Here is a 16,412-nt window from a genome sequence, read left to right as displayed (position 1 = left end):
TAAACCAAAGTTTTCCTTTACAAGAGTTATCTTTAATGCTTCTTCTGTGTGTGTTTGTGTGTGTGTGTGTGTGTGTGTGTGTGTGTGCGTTTGTGGAAGGAAAAGGGAAAACAAATTAACTTGAATAAGCAGTGTTTGCTTTTAGAAGACTTGTGAAACAAGGTTCATTTTAATAAAGGATAGAGGGGAATGAAAAGTATGCACAACTCGGGCATGTGCATTTAAATTGGAAGCCGTCCTCATGTCATTAATAACTGCACGGGACTCCAGGGGATTTTCCAGGCTTTCCCTCTTGTGCCTTTTTAAGACTCCCACACAGCCCTCTGACCAGAGTAGATCAATTTCTACTGATTAATCCATTTGTTAGGTCAGCAATAAATAGAGGTTATTAAAACAGCGGCTAGCCTCAATCACCCTCAGCCGGGCTAGAATTCTGCAACAGGTGAAATTCTAGATCATCACACTGAAATGAATTAAAGACCCACTCTAATATAAATCTTTTTTTGGTGATTTTAACATCTTGTGGCATTATTCTCATGATAGAGGACATACAGTCATTTTCAACGTAAAAAATGTTATCCTTTTTCTAACTGCATTTTTTTGCCCTCTTCTGATTCACGATTTGAATTAAAAAATACTCAGAAAGGCAATATTGAGCTTACATTTCTTTATATACAGTCAGGACCATAAATATTTGGACAGAGACACATTCTCTCTAATTTAGTTTCTGTACATTACCACAGTGAATTTTAAATAAAACAACTCACATGCCATTGAAGTGCAGACTTTCAGCTTTTATTCCATGGGTTAAACAAAAAGATTGCAGATAAATGTGAAAAACTAAAGCATTTTTTTAAACACAATCCCTTCATTTCATGGGTTTGTAAGTAATTGGACAAATGAGATAACTGAAAACAAAATGGTCATTACTAATATTTGCTTGAAAAGCCTTCGTTGGCAATGACACCCTGAAGTCTTGAACTCATGGACATCACCAGATGCTGGGTTTTCTCCTTCTGGATGGCTCTGCCAGGCTTTTACTGCAGCAGCTTTCAGTTGCTGTTTGTTTGTGGGCCTTTCTGTCTGAAGTTTAGTCTTCAACAAGTGAAATGCTGCTCAATTGGGTTAAGATCAGGCGACGTACTTGGCCGTTCAAGAATATTCTACTTCTTTGCTTTCATAAACTCCTGAGTTGCTTTGGCTGTATGTTTTGGGTCCTTGTCCATCTGTATTATGAAACGCCGCCCAACCAGTTTGGCTGCATTCACCTGGATTTGCGCAGACAGTATGTCTCTGAACACCTCAGAATTCATATGGCTGCTTCTATCCTGTGTCACGTCATCAATAAACACTAGTGTCCCAGTGCCACTAGCAGCCATGCACGCCCAGACCATCACACTGCCTCCACAGTGTTTTACTGATGATGTAGTGTGCTTTGGATCATGAGCTTCTCCACGCCTTCTCCATACTTTTCTCTTGCCATCATTCTGGTAGAGGTTGATTTTGGTTTCATCTGTCCAAAGAATGTTTTTCCAGAACTGTGCTGGCTTTTTTAGATGCTTTTTAGCAAAGTCCAATCTAGCCTTCCTATTCTTGAGGCTTATGAGTGGCTTGCATCTTGCAGTGTACCCTCTGGATCTACTTTCATGAAGTCTTCTTTTTTGGTAGACTTGGATATTGATACGCCTACCTCCTGGAGAGTGTTGTTCACTTGGTTGGCTGTAGTGAACGGGTTCCTCTTCACCATGGAAATGATTCTGCGATCATCCACCACTGTTGTCTTCCGTGGATGTCCAGGTCTTTTTGCGTTGCTAAGTTCACCAGTGCTTTCTTTCTTTCTTTCTTTCTAAGGATGTACCACACTGTTGATTTTGCCACTCCTAATACTGTAGCAATTTCTCGCATGTTTTTTTTTTTTTGTTTTCTCAGCTTAATGATAGCAAAATCTTCAAACTGCATGCACGAGTCCTCTAATCAACTCCAGGCCTTTTATCTGCTTCACTGATAATGACATAAGAAGGGAATTGCCCACATCTCCCCATCCAATAGCATGCAAGTCATTTGTCCAATTACTTACGAACCCATGAAATGAAGGGATAGTGTTTAAAAAATGCTTTATTTTTTCACATTTATCTGCAATCTTTTTGTTCAACCCATGGCATAAAAGCTGAAAGTCTGCACTTTAATGGGATGTGAGTTGTTTTATTTAAAATTCACTGTGGTAATGTACAGAAACAAAATTAGAGAGAATGTGTCTATGTCCAAATATTTATGGTCCTGACTGTATATAAAGAAATGTAAGCTCAATATTGCCTTTCTGAGTATTTTTTAATTCAAATCGTGAATAAAATTAGGCAAAAAAAATGCAGTTAGAAAAAGGATCACGTTTTTTCCGTAGAAAATACACTGGGTGGGCCACATGTTCCCTGTTCTGCTGGACTCCAATGCATCCACTTACAGACAAATACATTCATGTATGTCTTTGTTTACCTCGTCTGAGCTGGAATCTGGATCAAAACTGTCAGCTGGATAGCTCAGAAATTGCTCACAATTGTTGTTGCATAAGTGAAGTTAAGTTGGGAGTGTGAGGGGCTATAAACTAGCGGGAGAGTGTGTGAACAGATGGATGATGGGAAATGGGGGAAGGTTTACTCCACACCAACAGTTGCAAATTTCTAATGAAATCCTGCCGCTCTACAGAAACTGTCATAGAAAAAAGCACTTTTTTTTTGGCTAAAAATGGCGTAATCCTAATAATTATAAGACCACTGGCAATGCTTTTAACACACAAATTGGAATCCTAAAATACTTTTTAAATAATTCTGGGTTTTCTGTTTGTTTTGTTTCATATTTTAGAACCAAATCGCCCATCTATACACAGCCACTGATCTGGACCTCGACACAGTTCATTCATGTTCATTTAAAATGAAAAGTATCTGTCCAGGAACAGAAATGATGAGCCCAAAAACAGATGATATAAAAGCGGGACAGACTGAAAATCTAAGATATTTTCTGGAATGGCAGACATCCCCCAAATGTATCATTTAAAAAAAAGCAAAAAAACAGAAGCAAACAGAATTTAGGGCCATTCAAAGCCAGTGAGAGAGCTGCGCTCTTAATTCTCATCAATGACACTTCAGCAGGGTGGGAACATGCTTTGATCTGAGCTCTCAAAGGCAAATCCCAAATTACTACAGGGAGGTTGCTGCTATTATTTAACTCACATCCCAATCTCTTGCATGAAAATGAGTTTCACTTCTCTGCAGACATTTCTTGCTTTTATGGCTCAATGACTGAAAGTCCACAAGCTGCGTAATGAACTGCTTCTTCGGACTGAATTGAACAAATAAAACTAACCCAGATCTAAAGACTTGTTTCCGTATTGTTGCAAAAGGCTGGAATACTGCTGACCGCATGCTTTAGGGCAAATAAAATCTAAAGTATAAGTGTGACAAAAATAAAAATATTCCGTTTGCAAAAGAGCAAATGTCTTCAAGAGACTTCATTTAAAATCACTACGGTTGGGATCCAAATCCAGAGTATAATTTAAAAAACACCAACACAAATTGTGGCAAGGTAAAGCTTAAAACATTCAGAAATTAACAACGTTCCTAATATCAGGCCATAAGAAAGCACAGAGATTATGAGATGGTAACATGTTTATATTATGGTTAAAAATAATAATATAATTGTTACACTGTTTATAATATTGTAACATGTTTATAAAATTGTAACATATTTAAGTTTTTATTGTAAATATGCAACATGTTTTCATAAATTATATAATGTCATGTCATTGAAAAATAGTAACAATTTTGCCAAATGTTTACAATATTTTAACATATTTCAGTTATTTAATCTTTTTGTAATTTCTATTGCAATACATTTTATTTTTTTTATTTATTTATTTTTTCCTTTTTTTTAACTTGTCCTGTCTAACAGCTGGGCGAGCAGATGAGAGCTGACAGCCTCTTGTGTTGGACATATTTTACTTTAACAATAGGGGTTATTAATCTCCAGACAAACGAAAGATATGTCTGAATAAACCCCTTTTGTAATTGAGGCCAAACTTTATTAATTTCAATCATGTTTGAAAATCTTTGGTGTTGGACCGGACGGAAAAGGAAAGAAGGGAAGAAGAGAGTGGGATGTTAGAGAAAGGGGGGGGGGGGGTAAGAGGGTGATAATAGGAGGGGGGGGGATAAGACCATGAAGCAGCATAAAGCAACAAGTTTACTGGTTGTTTATCATTACGGTACGGTTCAAATGTAGTGTAAAAAGGGCGGGGCCTGTCCACACACACACTCAAATGTTATCAACACACCTGCTGGCTGAAAAAAATGTCCACATGTCAACATTTACACAAAACAGATAGTGTTCACACACACATACTTATGGCTTAAAACCAACTAGTGTGAAATATTTCAGTCATTCAATCATGCAAACTATTAGTGCAAAGGTGAGCTAACACCTGTGCTCAGGTGAGTGTTTTTCGAAAATGGACGGTGGAATGTGAAAAGACGGAAGGAGAGCGCCCAGCCATGCCCACACTAAGACCCCCGCCGCAGCAGCAGCGGCAGCCGGAACCCCCAACGCCACACGGCAGCAGGCAGGGAACAACCGCCCCCCGGGCGACCCAACCCCCCACCCAGGCCAGGGCCAGCAGGACCGCCGCGAGGCCCCCAGAGCCAGAGAGCAGGGAGGCATGGTGGGAAAGAGAGCGCCGCCCCAGCCCAATCAGGAGAGCAGCCCTCCCGCCGCGCCGGGAGAGCCCAACGCAGGGCCCCACCCGAGAAGGGCGCCCACAGCCCCAGACGAGCAGCCCATCACCACCCAGGAGTTCCGGGCATCCCCCCGCCCCAACCCCAGGTACGAGCCAGGACCCCCCAAGGGAGACCCGCTCCGCACTCCAGGCAGCCACCCACCCGGCCCACGGTTGGTCCAGGGAGGAGCAAGGCAGGGGCCAGCCGCCCCCGCCCAGGAGGGGAGCACCCCGGGGAAAAAGGGGGCCCACCAGGGGTGTTGTAAACCCCCTGGTGGGCCCCGACCAGGCTCGGCCACAGTTGGATATTTTGGCGGGGCCCAGCACCCAGGGGCAAGAACCAGAACCCACCCCCCAGGGACACGGACACCACCGGCTCAGGTGTAATGTGAACCCCCTCCCCCGCCTGGAGAGAGCACCGCCGCGCCCAGGAAACCGGCACCCCGGGGACACGGCCGCCGTTGCCAAGGGCCCCGTACCCCCCACCAGGGAGGTACATACATGCAAAATGTGTGTGCATGTATGTGTGTTTGTGAGGGTGTGTGTGTGCATGTGTGTGTGTTTGTGTTGGAATGTATATTTTGAAGGGGGAGGGGTGTGTGTACTAAGGGGGGGGTGCAGTTAAAATTGGCGGGTAGGGCACTGAGGGGACATCTCCTGATTACTCACAGTGATGTCCCCTCACCCTTCCCACCAAGGGGCCCCAAATGTCTGAGGTGTGGTTAAAATTGGCGGGTAGGGTGTTGGGGGAACATCTGCTGCTTGCTGGCAGTGATGTCCAAGCACCCCCCCTACAAAGGGCCCTACATGTCTAAAAGCCCGTACACACCGGGACGAATATTCGCCAAGCGTTATTTGCCAGCGTTTTTCGCCACGTTTTTTGTGTTCACACCCAGGCGATTTTCGCTGACAATGAGCCGAGCGAACATGCAATTTCATTCCCTGACATTAGATGGCGCTTAATGTAAACAGAAATACTCCTGTACACAAGGTGGCGCTGCGCAACTTTACGCTTGTTAAAGTCGCTTTTCACTCAGAAGAAGAGAGCAAGTATTTACGCGCTTGTCAGAATCATACAAAGAAAACATGAATATTTCAAGCATCAGTAGCTCCAACTGGTGCTTGGTTCGGGGATATTTTAGAATGTCCGTCATTATTTCTTCGCGGCAGTGTAGACGCTACTTGGCGTCTATCTTCTTCGCTGGTATGTGTGCTCAGCAAGGCATTTTTGTGTTTGAGCGCCCCCAAGTTGTGTTTTACTGTAACTTCAGAAGCTCCAGACACGTGTGCAAAAGCGCCATTCTCATTGGTTGAATAGATTTCGACGCGACGCGTCAAAAAAAAAAAAACGAACCCGAGGCGTTTTTTTTTTTTTGACGCTTTGACGCGTGGCGTTTTTTCGCGTCGGTGTGCACACTCTCATTGGTGCCCTTTGTTTAGTCACGAGGCGTTAAACGTCGGCGAAAATCGCCGGCAAAATTCGTCCCGGTGTGAACGGGCCTTAAGGTGCAAATAAAACCGAAAGAGAGGGGGCCCACTCCATACAGCAACCATGGGATTGCAATACATTTGAATGGTTGAAACTTCCACTATTGCAACATGCTTACATTAATATAACATGTGATGTAATTGAAACATGTTAACTTCATATTTTTACAATATTGAAACAATATGTTTGTTTAATGGTAATTACATTTACACTATTTATATTCTTGTGACATAATCACATTATTGCAACATGTTTGTCAACAGCTTTCAAGCTAAGAAGAAGCCAGAGTCGTTATTGTTTACCAACTTCTGAGTTATCTTTTATTTAAGGCAGGGCTCCAGACTAACCTTTTTCACTAGGAGCACAGTGGCCCCTATATGAAAATTTTAGGGGCACAACCAGAAAATTTAGGGGCGTATACCGTAAATCAACATTCTAACCAAATCTACTAATTTCCACTGTATTACTAATAAATACTTTAATAATAGATGCAGAAATTACAATGTGCTGTTTAAAATTCAGTGTCACATTTTATTCTACACTTTTGAAGATGCAACAAGAAGGTAAACTGACAGCACCATCGCTGTCATGACAGTACAAATGAGTAAAGAAAACGGATGAAAATTTATCTTTGTGACACCAAATAGGTGCAGCCAATATGCACAATAAGCGTGTTTCAGATCACCCCGGTGGACTCAACGCTGCGCAGATCACCTGGTGTGTGACATATATTTTTGTTTTTGCTCCAACATCAACTGTCAATCATCACAAAAATATCGCGAGAAAGAGGTGGGAGCAAGGGGCAAACCTACCCGGACACAGCTGGAAGCTGAACTGACTGAAAGCTGCCCTGATGACTACAAAACAATGCATTATGGGACATGTGTCCTGATAGTGTAGTGCAGTGATTAATTAAAATAATTTAAAATACCAATTCATTAAAAAAGGCTACATACATCACAAAACATTAAAATAATCATAAAATATATAAGAACACAGATCATACTAAGGGGGAGAAGAATATTAAAACTAAATTGAATGTTAAGGACAACTCCAATTTCCTGTTCTCTTTCAGTCTTGCTGCAGATTCGCTTTCATCTCACAGCCCCCCCGTCTGGTCTCCCCAATGATCCAGGCGAGGTGCCGGTTCATCTCAAACACGTCTATCGTTGCATTTTCCCTACGTATTTTCAGTGAGTCTAAAACTAATGTTGTTTTTGCTCGAGCGTGTTTAAAGTTCAAACCCCGTTAGCTGTCACGCATGTAGGTGTGGGACATTTATTCTCCTCAGCTGACCCGACTCCCGCGGGACGGGAGCGGTGAGCTGCCGTAACGACATAACCGTTTGATGCGCCGCCGTAACCAAAACCTAAACCTTCCTCCGGGTCTGTGCGGCCCAGAGAAAAGTTCAGCACGGACTGCATGTATGTAGAAAATTACGAGCGAATAAATACGTTCTAAAGGAAAGTAAGGAACTCCTTAATGTGGTCCGGGGAAGGGGCTGTCAGGTGTCCTGCTTTCAAGCCCGGTCATTGTCACGCGCCCAATAGTCATATACCCCACTGTGATTGGTTGCTTTGTCAGCTCCGCGCACGACAATGTAAAATTGTCATTCAGACAAACTGGCGGGCTGCAGTAACACTAAACCTTTATATTAAGGCGGGGACAGCAAAATATCATCTTGGGGGCCGCAAATAGCCTGCGGGCCGCGAGTTTGAGACCCCTGCTGTACACTCTGGCACTGGTACACTAGCCGCAGGTCGGAAGAACGAATCAATAGTTCGCTTACCCATAGTTCAGACGCACATATCAGGTTGTGATATTCGTCTCCGTTTCCTTCCCACAGATGTTTACGCGCGCTCGATTATCTCTAGGCCCCGCCCCCTCCACGCATTTTAGCCACTCACAGTGGCTTTGCCTATTCTTCTCACACGCAGTGGCCGCCTCACAGACAGGTATCACGCGAGTATGTAAGAGTCTCTTCTCACACCTGATGCTGTCAGAGAGAAAGAGGCTAGAACTATTTTTGACCACATGCAGCAAACAGATTCTGTTTCTGATATGACAAAGACATGCTGTGGGAAAAAAGAAATCTGTCAAACTGCAGCATATATCTGGACTATATCATTCATCGCGTCAACAACAATCACTACTTTTACTCAACAACCAGCGTCTGTAAGTGTTGACTTGGCCGCTGCCATTCAGTCATTTATTTTCACCACGGACAACAGACCAGCACAAAAAGATGTACTAAATACATCACTGAAGCCATAAAACACAGAGCTCTAAACAGGACAGAGTCTAATATTAAGTTTCAGGTTGTTTTGCGATTAAAATTAAAGATGATCAAAACGGTACAACATGATCATATTTTTAATTTATCTTTAAAATCCTCATAAATAAAAGGCCTTCCTTTTGATGGGTGTGCCGTCTGGCTCTTCTTATTGTGTTCACCTCAAACAGAAAAAGTAACAAGTAATATCTGGTGGTGAAATCTCCTAGCTCAAGGTTAAAATTGTTGGTTTGTTTAATACAAATAGAAAAATTGTGGATGTCATCTTTTATGTAAAGGCAAGACAAACGGCACATTCGAAACTGTTGGCAGGATAAGCTTTGGTACTTTAGTTTATTACAGGAAGTCAGTAAACCTTTATAAAATTGGTGCAAACCTACTGGCGCTCATTAAGTCCCTGACTGGCTGGATGTCACAGACTGACAGCTTCATAAAGGGATTGTGAGACTTCCTCCCATCTTTAATCTTACCCCTCCAAACAGCAAATAACAATATGAACACAAGCAATATGGCTCGTCTCCTTGAAACCTTCCTGATCAGCAGTTACGCAACCTTTTATCTTGTAAAGAGCCCACTTGTCGTCTGAACTTAGCCTTGACCTTTGACTCTGTCTGCACACTAAATGTGAAAACTATCATCCGGATTCCTCCCGGCAGGTGCAGCGTCCATGCGCGTAAACGTGCTTCAGCACGAGGAGCACACATGCAGCCGCGCACAAACCATTCAATAGCTGGCACCGACCCAACGGGGGAATAAACACAACACTGACCAATGGGGCAAGTAATTGTACAGCCGCCCCTCTATTCGTCTTGTTTTATGTGTGTTTGTGTGAGTCTAAGAAAGACCCTGATTTCCCACAGTGCACCACATCATTTAGGATCCACGCATAAGCCTGCTGCTGCACGCCACGCTCAGCAGGCTTAACTTTCAGCGCATTGATTCACTCCACATCCCAACAGCTGCAGATGATGTCCATCAACTAAGACAGGTCAAGGCAGAAGAGAGTGCTGCATATTATCTCAGAAAGCATTGCACACTTCAAACCTATCACATGCTTAAACTTGGTGAGTTTGACTATTTAAAAAGGAAAAGTACAACCTAGTGCGGCTCACATCCAGTGAACACAAAGCAACAATCTAGGAGGAAAATTAGTCATCACTCTGCTCTCATTAGTGTCTCAGCTAATTCTTAAATTAAAGCCAAATTCTCCTTGTAAGAAATAAAAAAAAAAAAAACTTTTACGAACCAAGACTTTCCAAATCAAAATATATGAAGCGTTTATGAAGCACAAACACAGAGTAATGAAATATGTTGGAGAGTAAGATCAAGCATGACTTTCTGATAGCTACTGCAATTTCAGTCCAGCGTTATTCTCCTAAATCAATAGCAGCCTCACATTTAATGATGCCTTCATTTCCTTTCAGTTTGACACCTCTCTGAGCGTTGCACTTTCGTTCCGCTCGTGTCCTAACTGCAGCAAAGTGTCATATTTTCTACAGGGGTGAGGAGTTTGTGGGGGTTATATGTGTGACTGAGTGACACTGCCATCATTATAATGGCAGCACTCAGTAGCCAAGAGGCATGGAGGTAAAGGACGCGGCGCTGCTGCCGATCACACCATGGTTCTGCGAGAGCTGCAACTTTCAGCGGCCGTTCGTGAAGGAAAGCTTTGAGATTGATAAAGATGCACAAGAATGTGATTTGACGCTGTGTCCTGGATGTTAAACAACAGTTTACTCTATCGCCCAGACCAAATGGAGGGAAATGTTTTTAAAGCGGTAACGTACATTTGACCACAACCTTCCTGAAATGTTTTTTACCATTAAAAAATGTGTAAACGTGCGGCAAATCTTTTCAGCACTGTTGGGAACACCAATAGCATGATGGCAACACTAACTGGGATCTTCTGAGAGACTGGTAGCTGGACTTTGTTACTTCAGAGCACCAGTTTAGGCGTTAAACTAAAAAAGTAAATACACGTCCAACATTGCTCTTAGTGGGAGGTCAGATCCCATTCTAATAATGCTTTCATGCATTAAAACATCTAAGCAATTAATAGCTAAACGTCATCAAGCGTAATTTATAAATAATGTACAGATTTACATTAAAAGAGACTTCCAGTTGAAGATTTTATGACATATTCGGACTTCCAAACGTATAAATCATTCACTCCTGACAGATGTTGCTCCTACTGAAGCCGGATGTCTTCAGAGACATGGTGCCTTCCTAAACATTGTCCTTCTGGGTCAAAAACAAACCCTTAGTGGAACTGATTTCTGAAACAACATCCTGGGTTTTTGGGACATAACGATAACTGTTACGGCTGAGCTGATATTTAAAATGCATGAATCTGGTATCAAGCTCTGGTATCAAGAAATTATTGAAAGTTTTATCCAAACTTAAACTTCAGACATGATCAGTATGAAGCTGAGATGGGCACTTGGACTTAAATCACACCGACGGTTTACATGCAGAGACTTGAGACTTGACTTGAGACTCAAACTCAAAGACTTGACAATTAGGACTTGTGAACAATGTCAATTTGTTTGTTCTTATTTTCTTTTAGCTCCAGGACGTCACTCGAGTCTAAAACAATTTTTTTTGTAAATGTATAAAGCTTTTGTAGAAACACCAACTTCCTGTTTTTTGTCCCGAAAACAAGCTCTTCAAAAGCAGTTTGTGACCATGAAATAGTCACTTCAGCCTTATGTTTTAAGACTGGACTTGCAGCTAAATTGACTTGGATTTGCCACCAAAGACTTCAGACTTAACTTGAAATTAAATGCAAAGACTTCAGACTTGCAAAAAGGGAACTTGTGAGCATCTCTGCTGTAAGGATCAAAGGATCTTAGATGGGAAAATGTGATGTTTTGACATGCAGGGCTTTAGTGTGGTTGATTTGCGCAACCTTGCACACTAAAGAATGATAAATCCATGTTTCATCATTTTCTATTAATAAAGCAGTTCCTGGTTCTCCACAAAGAAATTGTGTTTTTTGTTTACTTTTCTAGCTTGCTTTTAATTTAGCTGTAATGCACTATGTACTAGGGTTGGCAGAATGTGGTCCTCAAGAACCACAACCCTGCCTGTTTTCTAGCTCTCCCTGCTGAGTCAAGTGATTCCACATCCCGATTGGCTGGACACATCTGATTTAGGTAGTCAGCATCAAGCTGTCCAATTCTAGATGACTGAAATAAGCATCACAATGGTTATGTGGTGGAAATCATTTAGAATAAGACGAAGAATAATAATAATGAAAGTTATGCATGATGTACGTGCAGTCGATTAGAACTGGGTCCAACTGACCCATGGACTGGTGCTAGTTTGGGACCCGGGGACCAGTGTTTGAGGTCAGAAGTGTTTTATTTCCAGGCAGATTGCATCCAATACAAAAAAAACTAAATAATTCTTTATGAAAGACAGTATTAATAAGTACATATTTAATTTTGCTTCCATATTTGGCATTGTGAATATCAAAGACAGCGTTTGCAGAAACAAATGAAACCCAATCTTGCGTTTCAGATTTCCTCTCTCAGCATTAACAAAGCTCCCTGAGGGACTCATGAAGCTCAAGAAACGAGTATTGAACAGCTCTGCGTATCGACTGCACCAGAAAAGCTGCTCCAGAGGTTTCATAGACAGGCATAAAAAGAAATTTAAAAAAAGAGTTACCCTGTCCTTCATCCTCCAGCTCTGTGCCAACGCCTTGGAGCCTTCGATCTTCTCCAAGTGTCTTTTCTTCATGAAGGTCAAGGGAAGCTTCCAGTCATTCATGTCAGCCTCCTCTTCCTCAGCCAGGCCCACAGCCGGCGAATGAAGCAAGTCCGAGTCCATTTTCATGAGGGCCCTGTGGGAGAGAGCTTATGTTAGCCGCGCTGATGTGGTTCCTCAGGCTGCTGGATTTCTATCAACACCAACAAAATAGTTTGACATTGTTATTACACAAACTGTCCGCTAATATTTAACTCATCTTTGTCTCTCAGATTTGAGCAACACTAGCCAACTACTTTTGTGGTTAAATCATAATTGACTAGAAACACTAAGGTTTTATAGAATATAATACTTCATCTCAATAGGCGTACCCCAGGGTTCCGTACAGGGACCTCTTTAGATTTTTTTATTTAAGACAACATAATGTGGAAAATCCAAACTATTCTGTAAGTCATGACATCATGACACCAAGGACTCACCAATGAACAGATAAAAGCTTGTTATTTTTAACACCATGTGAAACTTCCATGCTTCTTCCTCATTGCATTTTGTTTTTTTCAAAAAACCCTAAACCCACTTTCAGTTCTTTTTTTATTTCACCAAAACGTTAGTAGACAGTCTGGTAGTTATTTTACTAACACGGATTTTGAGTTAGTGCTAACCTTCAGTTATAAGAAAACTGTTACTCAAAATAAAGCTAAAAACATTTTGTTTTTAACGTAATAAGTTACAATCTCATTAATAAAAAAATCCACTTTTCCTCAGCTCAAATCACTAGTTATGTGAAAACACCTTTTCATATTTAAAGATAAAATGATTATTTAAATGATAAATAATAAATCAAAATGTGTTGAATTGGAAATTGAATAGAGTTGTGAACTTAAAATTGTATTAAATTCCTTGTTTTGGCAGCGGTACCCAGCCATAGTGACTTCCACTCATCATCCCTGCCAGGTGACAAAAACACAAAACTAAGTCTTTGTGGTTGTTTTACAGCAAAACAGTTGGTCTTCATAATCAACCTCCTCAGTTATCGCCTCCCAAGATGCTCCAACATTTTTGAAACAACAGAAAAGAGGGACTGGAAAAGAAGCAGGACTGGGTTTGGAGAGTCCTGAAGTTTGTAAATGCTTCATTTCTGAACAGATATCTTGGTTTTTCCCAATTTGCATTTTCTATGGCTTTTTTTTTATCTTTTACTTTAAGACACTTACCATGTTTCTATAAAGTCTGACGTACAACACAAACAAAAAAGCTACAACACAACTCTTTAAAGACCGAATCCCATGATCTTGTGGCATTTTCTAATGATGGAGAACATTTCTATTGAAAATTCAGCTTAAAATGTCATTTTTTTCAGTATTTCAAATTGTTGTGAATCAGAAGCAACTGAAAAAAAAGCAGTTTGAAAAATATCACGTCAATGTACATGCTCAGTTTTCCTCGTCTGAGCTGGAATCTGGCTCCAAACTGTACAGCTGGATGGCTTCAATATTGCTCGCCATTTTTGTCGCACCTGTAATGTCAGGTTGGGGGTGTGAGGCTAGCAGGACATCGTGTAAACTGATAACTCTCAGTTATGATGGGAAAGGGGGTGGGGGTTGCTCTGTGCCAACAGTCCCGCTTCCAACTCAGAGGCGAATTTGTAATGAACTCCTGCTGCTCTGCAGAAACTACATCCTAGAAAACAACACTGTTTTTTTTTTGTTTTTTTGGCTAAGTATGGCATAATTATAACTAAAAAGACCACTGGGAATACTTTTAAAATAGATCACAAGATGATTGCAGTTGGACTTTAAGGGGGATTATGGACCACAAATAAATCAAACATCACTGAAACCTGCAACAAATATTTTGAAATCTCTGAGACAAATGAAGAACGTGCAATTAATTTTAAAATGACAGACAGAGCAAAGCGACTGTTAGGAATGAATAGTTATTCTATGCTTGAGAGATACGGTGTTTTATCCACAGACCAACACTGGTAGGAGCATGTCAGCAAACATCTACTGTTGTCCATTCAACTTTTGGTTCCTCTCCCTGCCTCTGCAGGAACCTCTGAGGGCAGAATGTGTGTTCATTTGGCTCTCTCATTCACAAAAACCAAACTACCGTTCCAACTGAAACAAGTAACTTTCAGAAACTGATTTCACTGACGTTACAGGCTGAAGGAAAGCCTCTGAAGTCCCGTTTTCTGCTGAAGTGACATCGCTTTCATTGAGGCAGTTCCTGTAGTTCTTATAAGTCAGGTTTAAAGCTCTGCTGTGAAATCCCCTTCTTACAATACAAACAACGTCACATGCTAACAGTAAATAAACATCGAGGTATTTGACATTAGTTCAAAAAAGGGGTATGATCTCAGGGGGATTTACACCTGGATGACGTCTTCATAACAGGTTAGGTGGGAACACGCCTGCTGCTCAGCTGTGAAGAACTCTGCCCCAAGGCTGACGGAGCAAACGGGAGCTGGAGGGTCCAGTTAGCTTAATGCTATCTGTCCTCGCGCGCTTCAGTCAGCCCGTGTCCAGTCGCCGTCACTTCTCCTACAGCCTCCCACGGCTTTCTGAGCGCTAACTTAAACGTATCCACTGCGAACCCCGCAGAACACCGAGACGGAAGGGGTGTACAGACCCAGCGAGCAGCTGCATACCGAGTCGGTGCGGCGGGATTATCAGCCCGGACAGGGGAAGCTCTCCGTCTTCTCCGGGCGATGACAGAGAAGGTCGCGCAAATAATCCTCGCGAGGAAGTTGTAGGGCAGCGTCCACAGCCGATACAGGAGGTCGAACCCGTCGAAGGCGAGCTGGACGGGGGTGTGCTTGCAGGGGAATGTTCGGCTCCTCTCCCCGCGGCTCTTCGCTATGGGAAGGGGTTGGAGACGAGGCCCATCTTCACACGGACAGTCTGCCACAGCCACGCTAAGCACCAGCAAAACTTATAGATGACGGTGGTCCTGCCTTGTTCCTCTACAAGCCAGCGACCATGCGAGCCGATTCGGCGCGATAATTCTGTCAGAAATCACAAAAAATCCTAAAAACTTCTCCGGAGAGGCACTGCTTCAGCACTACGGCAAGGGCGCAGCCATCTTGGGTAGGACCCAGAATGCACCGTTAAACGCCACCGTTGCTTTTCCTGTGACGCTAAAAATAAAATAAATAACTGGACCACTGTTCAATTATCTTTAGTAAAGAAAAGTACTATTCTAAATAACGTTTTAAAAAGGAAAAACAATTAACAACAATAATTATAAAAAAAAAGTAATATTTTTTACCATCGTGTAAACTTCCGGTTTTGGATTGCCGTCCAATTATTATGGGGTAAGAAAAAAGGCTAACAAATAAAATATTGAATTTGTTTTATTAAAATATGTAGCCATTCATAAACACATTTTAAAAGTTGAACGTCACAAAGCCAGCCCCCCCCCTCCCCCTAAATGTTGATTTTTTTTTTTTTTGTTGTTGCGTAAATTAAACATTTTGTTAACTTTGTGAGGCTTAGTAATAAAATTTAAAAAGTTCAGCACACAATAACTAATAAGCACTGTTGAAGATTTTAACAGGCAAAATTTTATCAAGCAACGAATGTTTGCAGTGAACAGCATTAAACTTACAATCAGTATGAAGATACTAATTTGTATCAATAACTCTTGTGGTATCTTGTGGGGTCCAGATGACCCCACCCTTACATTGGCGTGTTATTCCTACCATGACAGAGGTGGATAAAGGTGAAGAGGATTTCATGAATCTGTTTACACCAGTGAAGATCAAAAATCATGGAAGAAAAACCTGGAAAACCTTCAAACAAATGTGAAAATTTTAGACCAATAACCTGACCTTGAAATAATCTGTAAAGTCTTATCAACACAACTACAGAATACATTGCCAAGCATTATTGATAGAGACCAAAATGGATTTATATCTGCAAGGCAAGGATTTCACAATGTGAGAAGAGTTTGAAATATTATTCATTATAGCACAAATAAAGCATAAACAGGTTTACGAGCACTGGATGCTCAAAAGGCCTTTGACAAGGTCCATTGGCCTTTTCTCTTTAAGGTCATGGACAAATGTGGATGTGGAACCAACTTAAAAATGTGGGTCCAGATCATTTACAAAAATGCCATGGCAAAAATCTTGACAAACAGGAACACTTCACAGT

At 41.7% G+C, this 16,412-nt stretch overlaps 1 protein-coding gene across 9 annotated transcripts in view; it reads right to left on the bottom strand.

The window, feature by feature from the left end:
• Positions 1–15,359, bottom strand: part of rptor (regulatory associated protein of MTOR, complex 1) — a 176,673-nt gene extending 161,314 nt beyond the window's left edge. For 4 of the 9 annotated variants that reach the window (XM_023954642.2, XM_078947150.1, XM_078947151.1 and 1 more), the window contains exons 1-2: positions 14,906–15,359; positions 12,217–12,391 (exon numbers count right to left, since the gene is read on the bottom strand). In XM_023954642.2, coding sequence (XP_023810410.1) covers positions 12,217–12,384 — 168 coding nt within the window. In that variant the 5' untranslated portion in view covers positions 12,385–12,391; positions 14,906–15,359. Of the gene's footprint in view, positions 1–12,216; positions 12,392–14,629 lie in introns of all 9 variants that reach the window. The other 5 variants (XM_020706919.3, XM_023954645.2, XM_023954647.2 and 2 more) reach the window with 2 other exon arrangements.
• Positions 15,360–16,412: the final 1,053 nt, after the last annotated feature.

This window comes from Oryzias latipes, chromosome 1, assembly GCF_053564925.1.
Source record: "Oryzias latipes strain Hd-rR chromosome 1, Olatipes_Hd-rR_3.1".
Lineage (NCBI taxonomy): Eukaryota > Metazoa > Chordata > Actinopteri > Beloniformes > Adrianichthyidae > Oryzias > Oryzias latipes.
The sequence above is the reverse complement of the archived record's forward strand: the minus strand, read 5'-3'. Positions and strand labels throughout refer to the sequence as shown.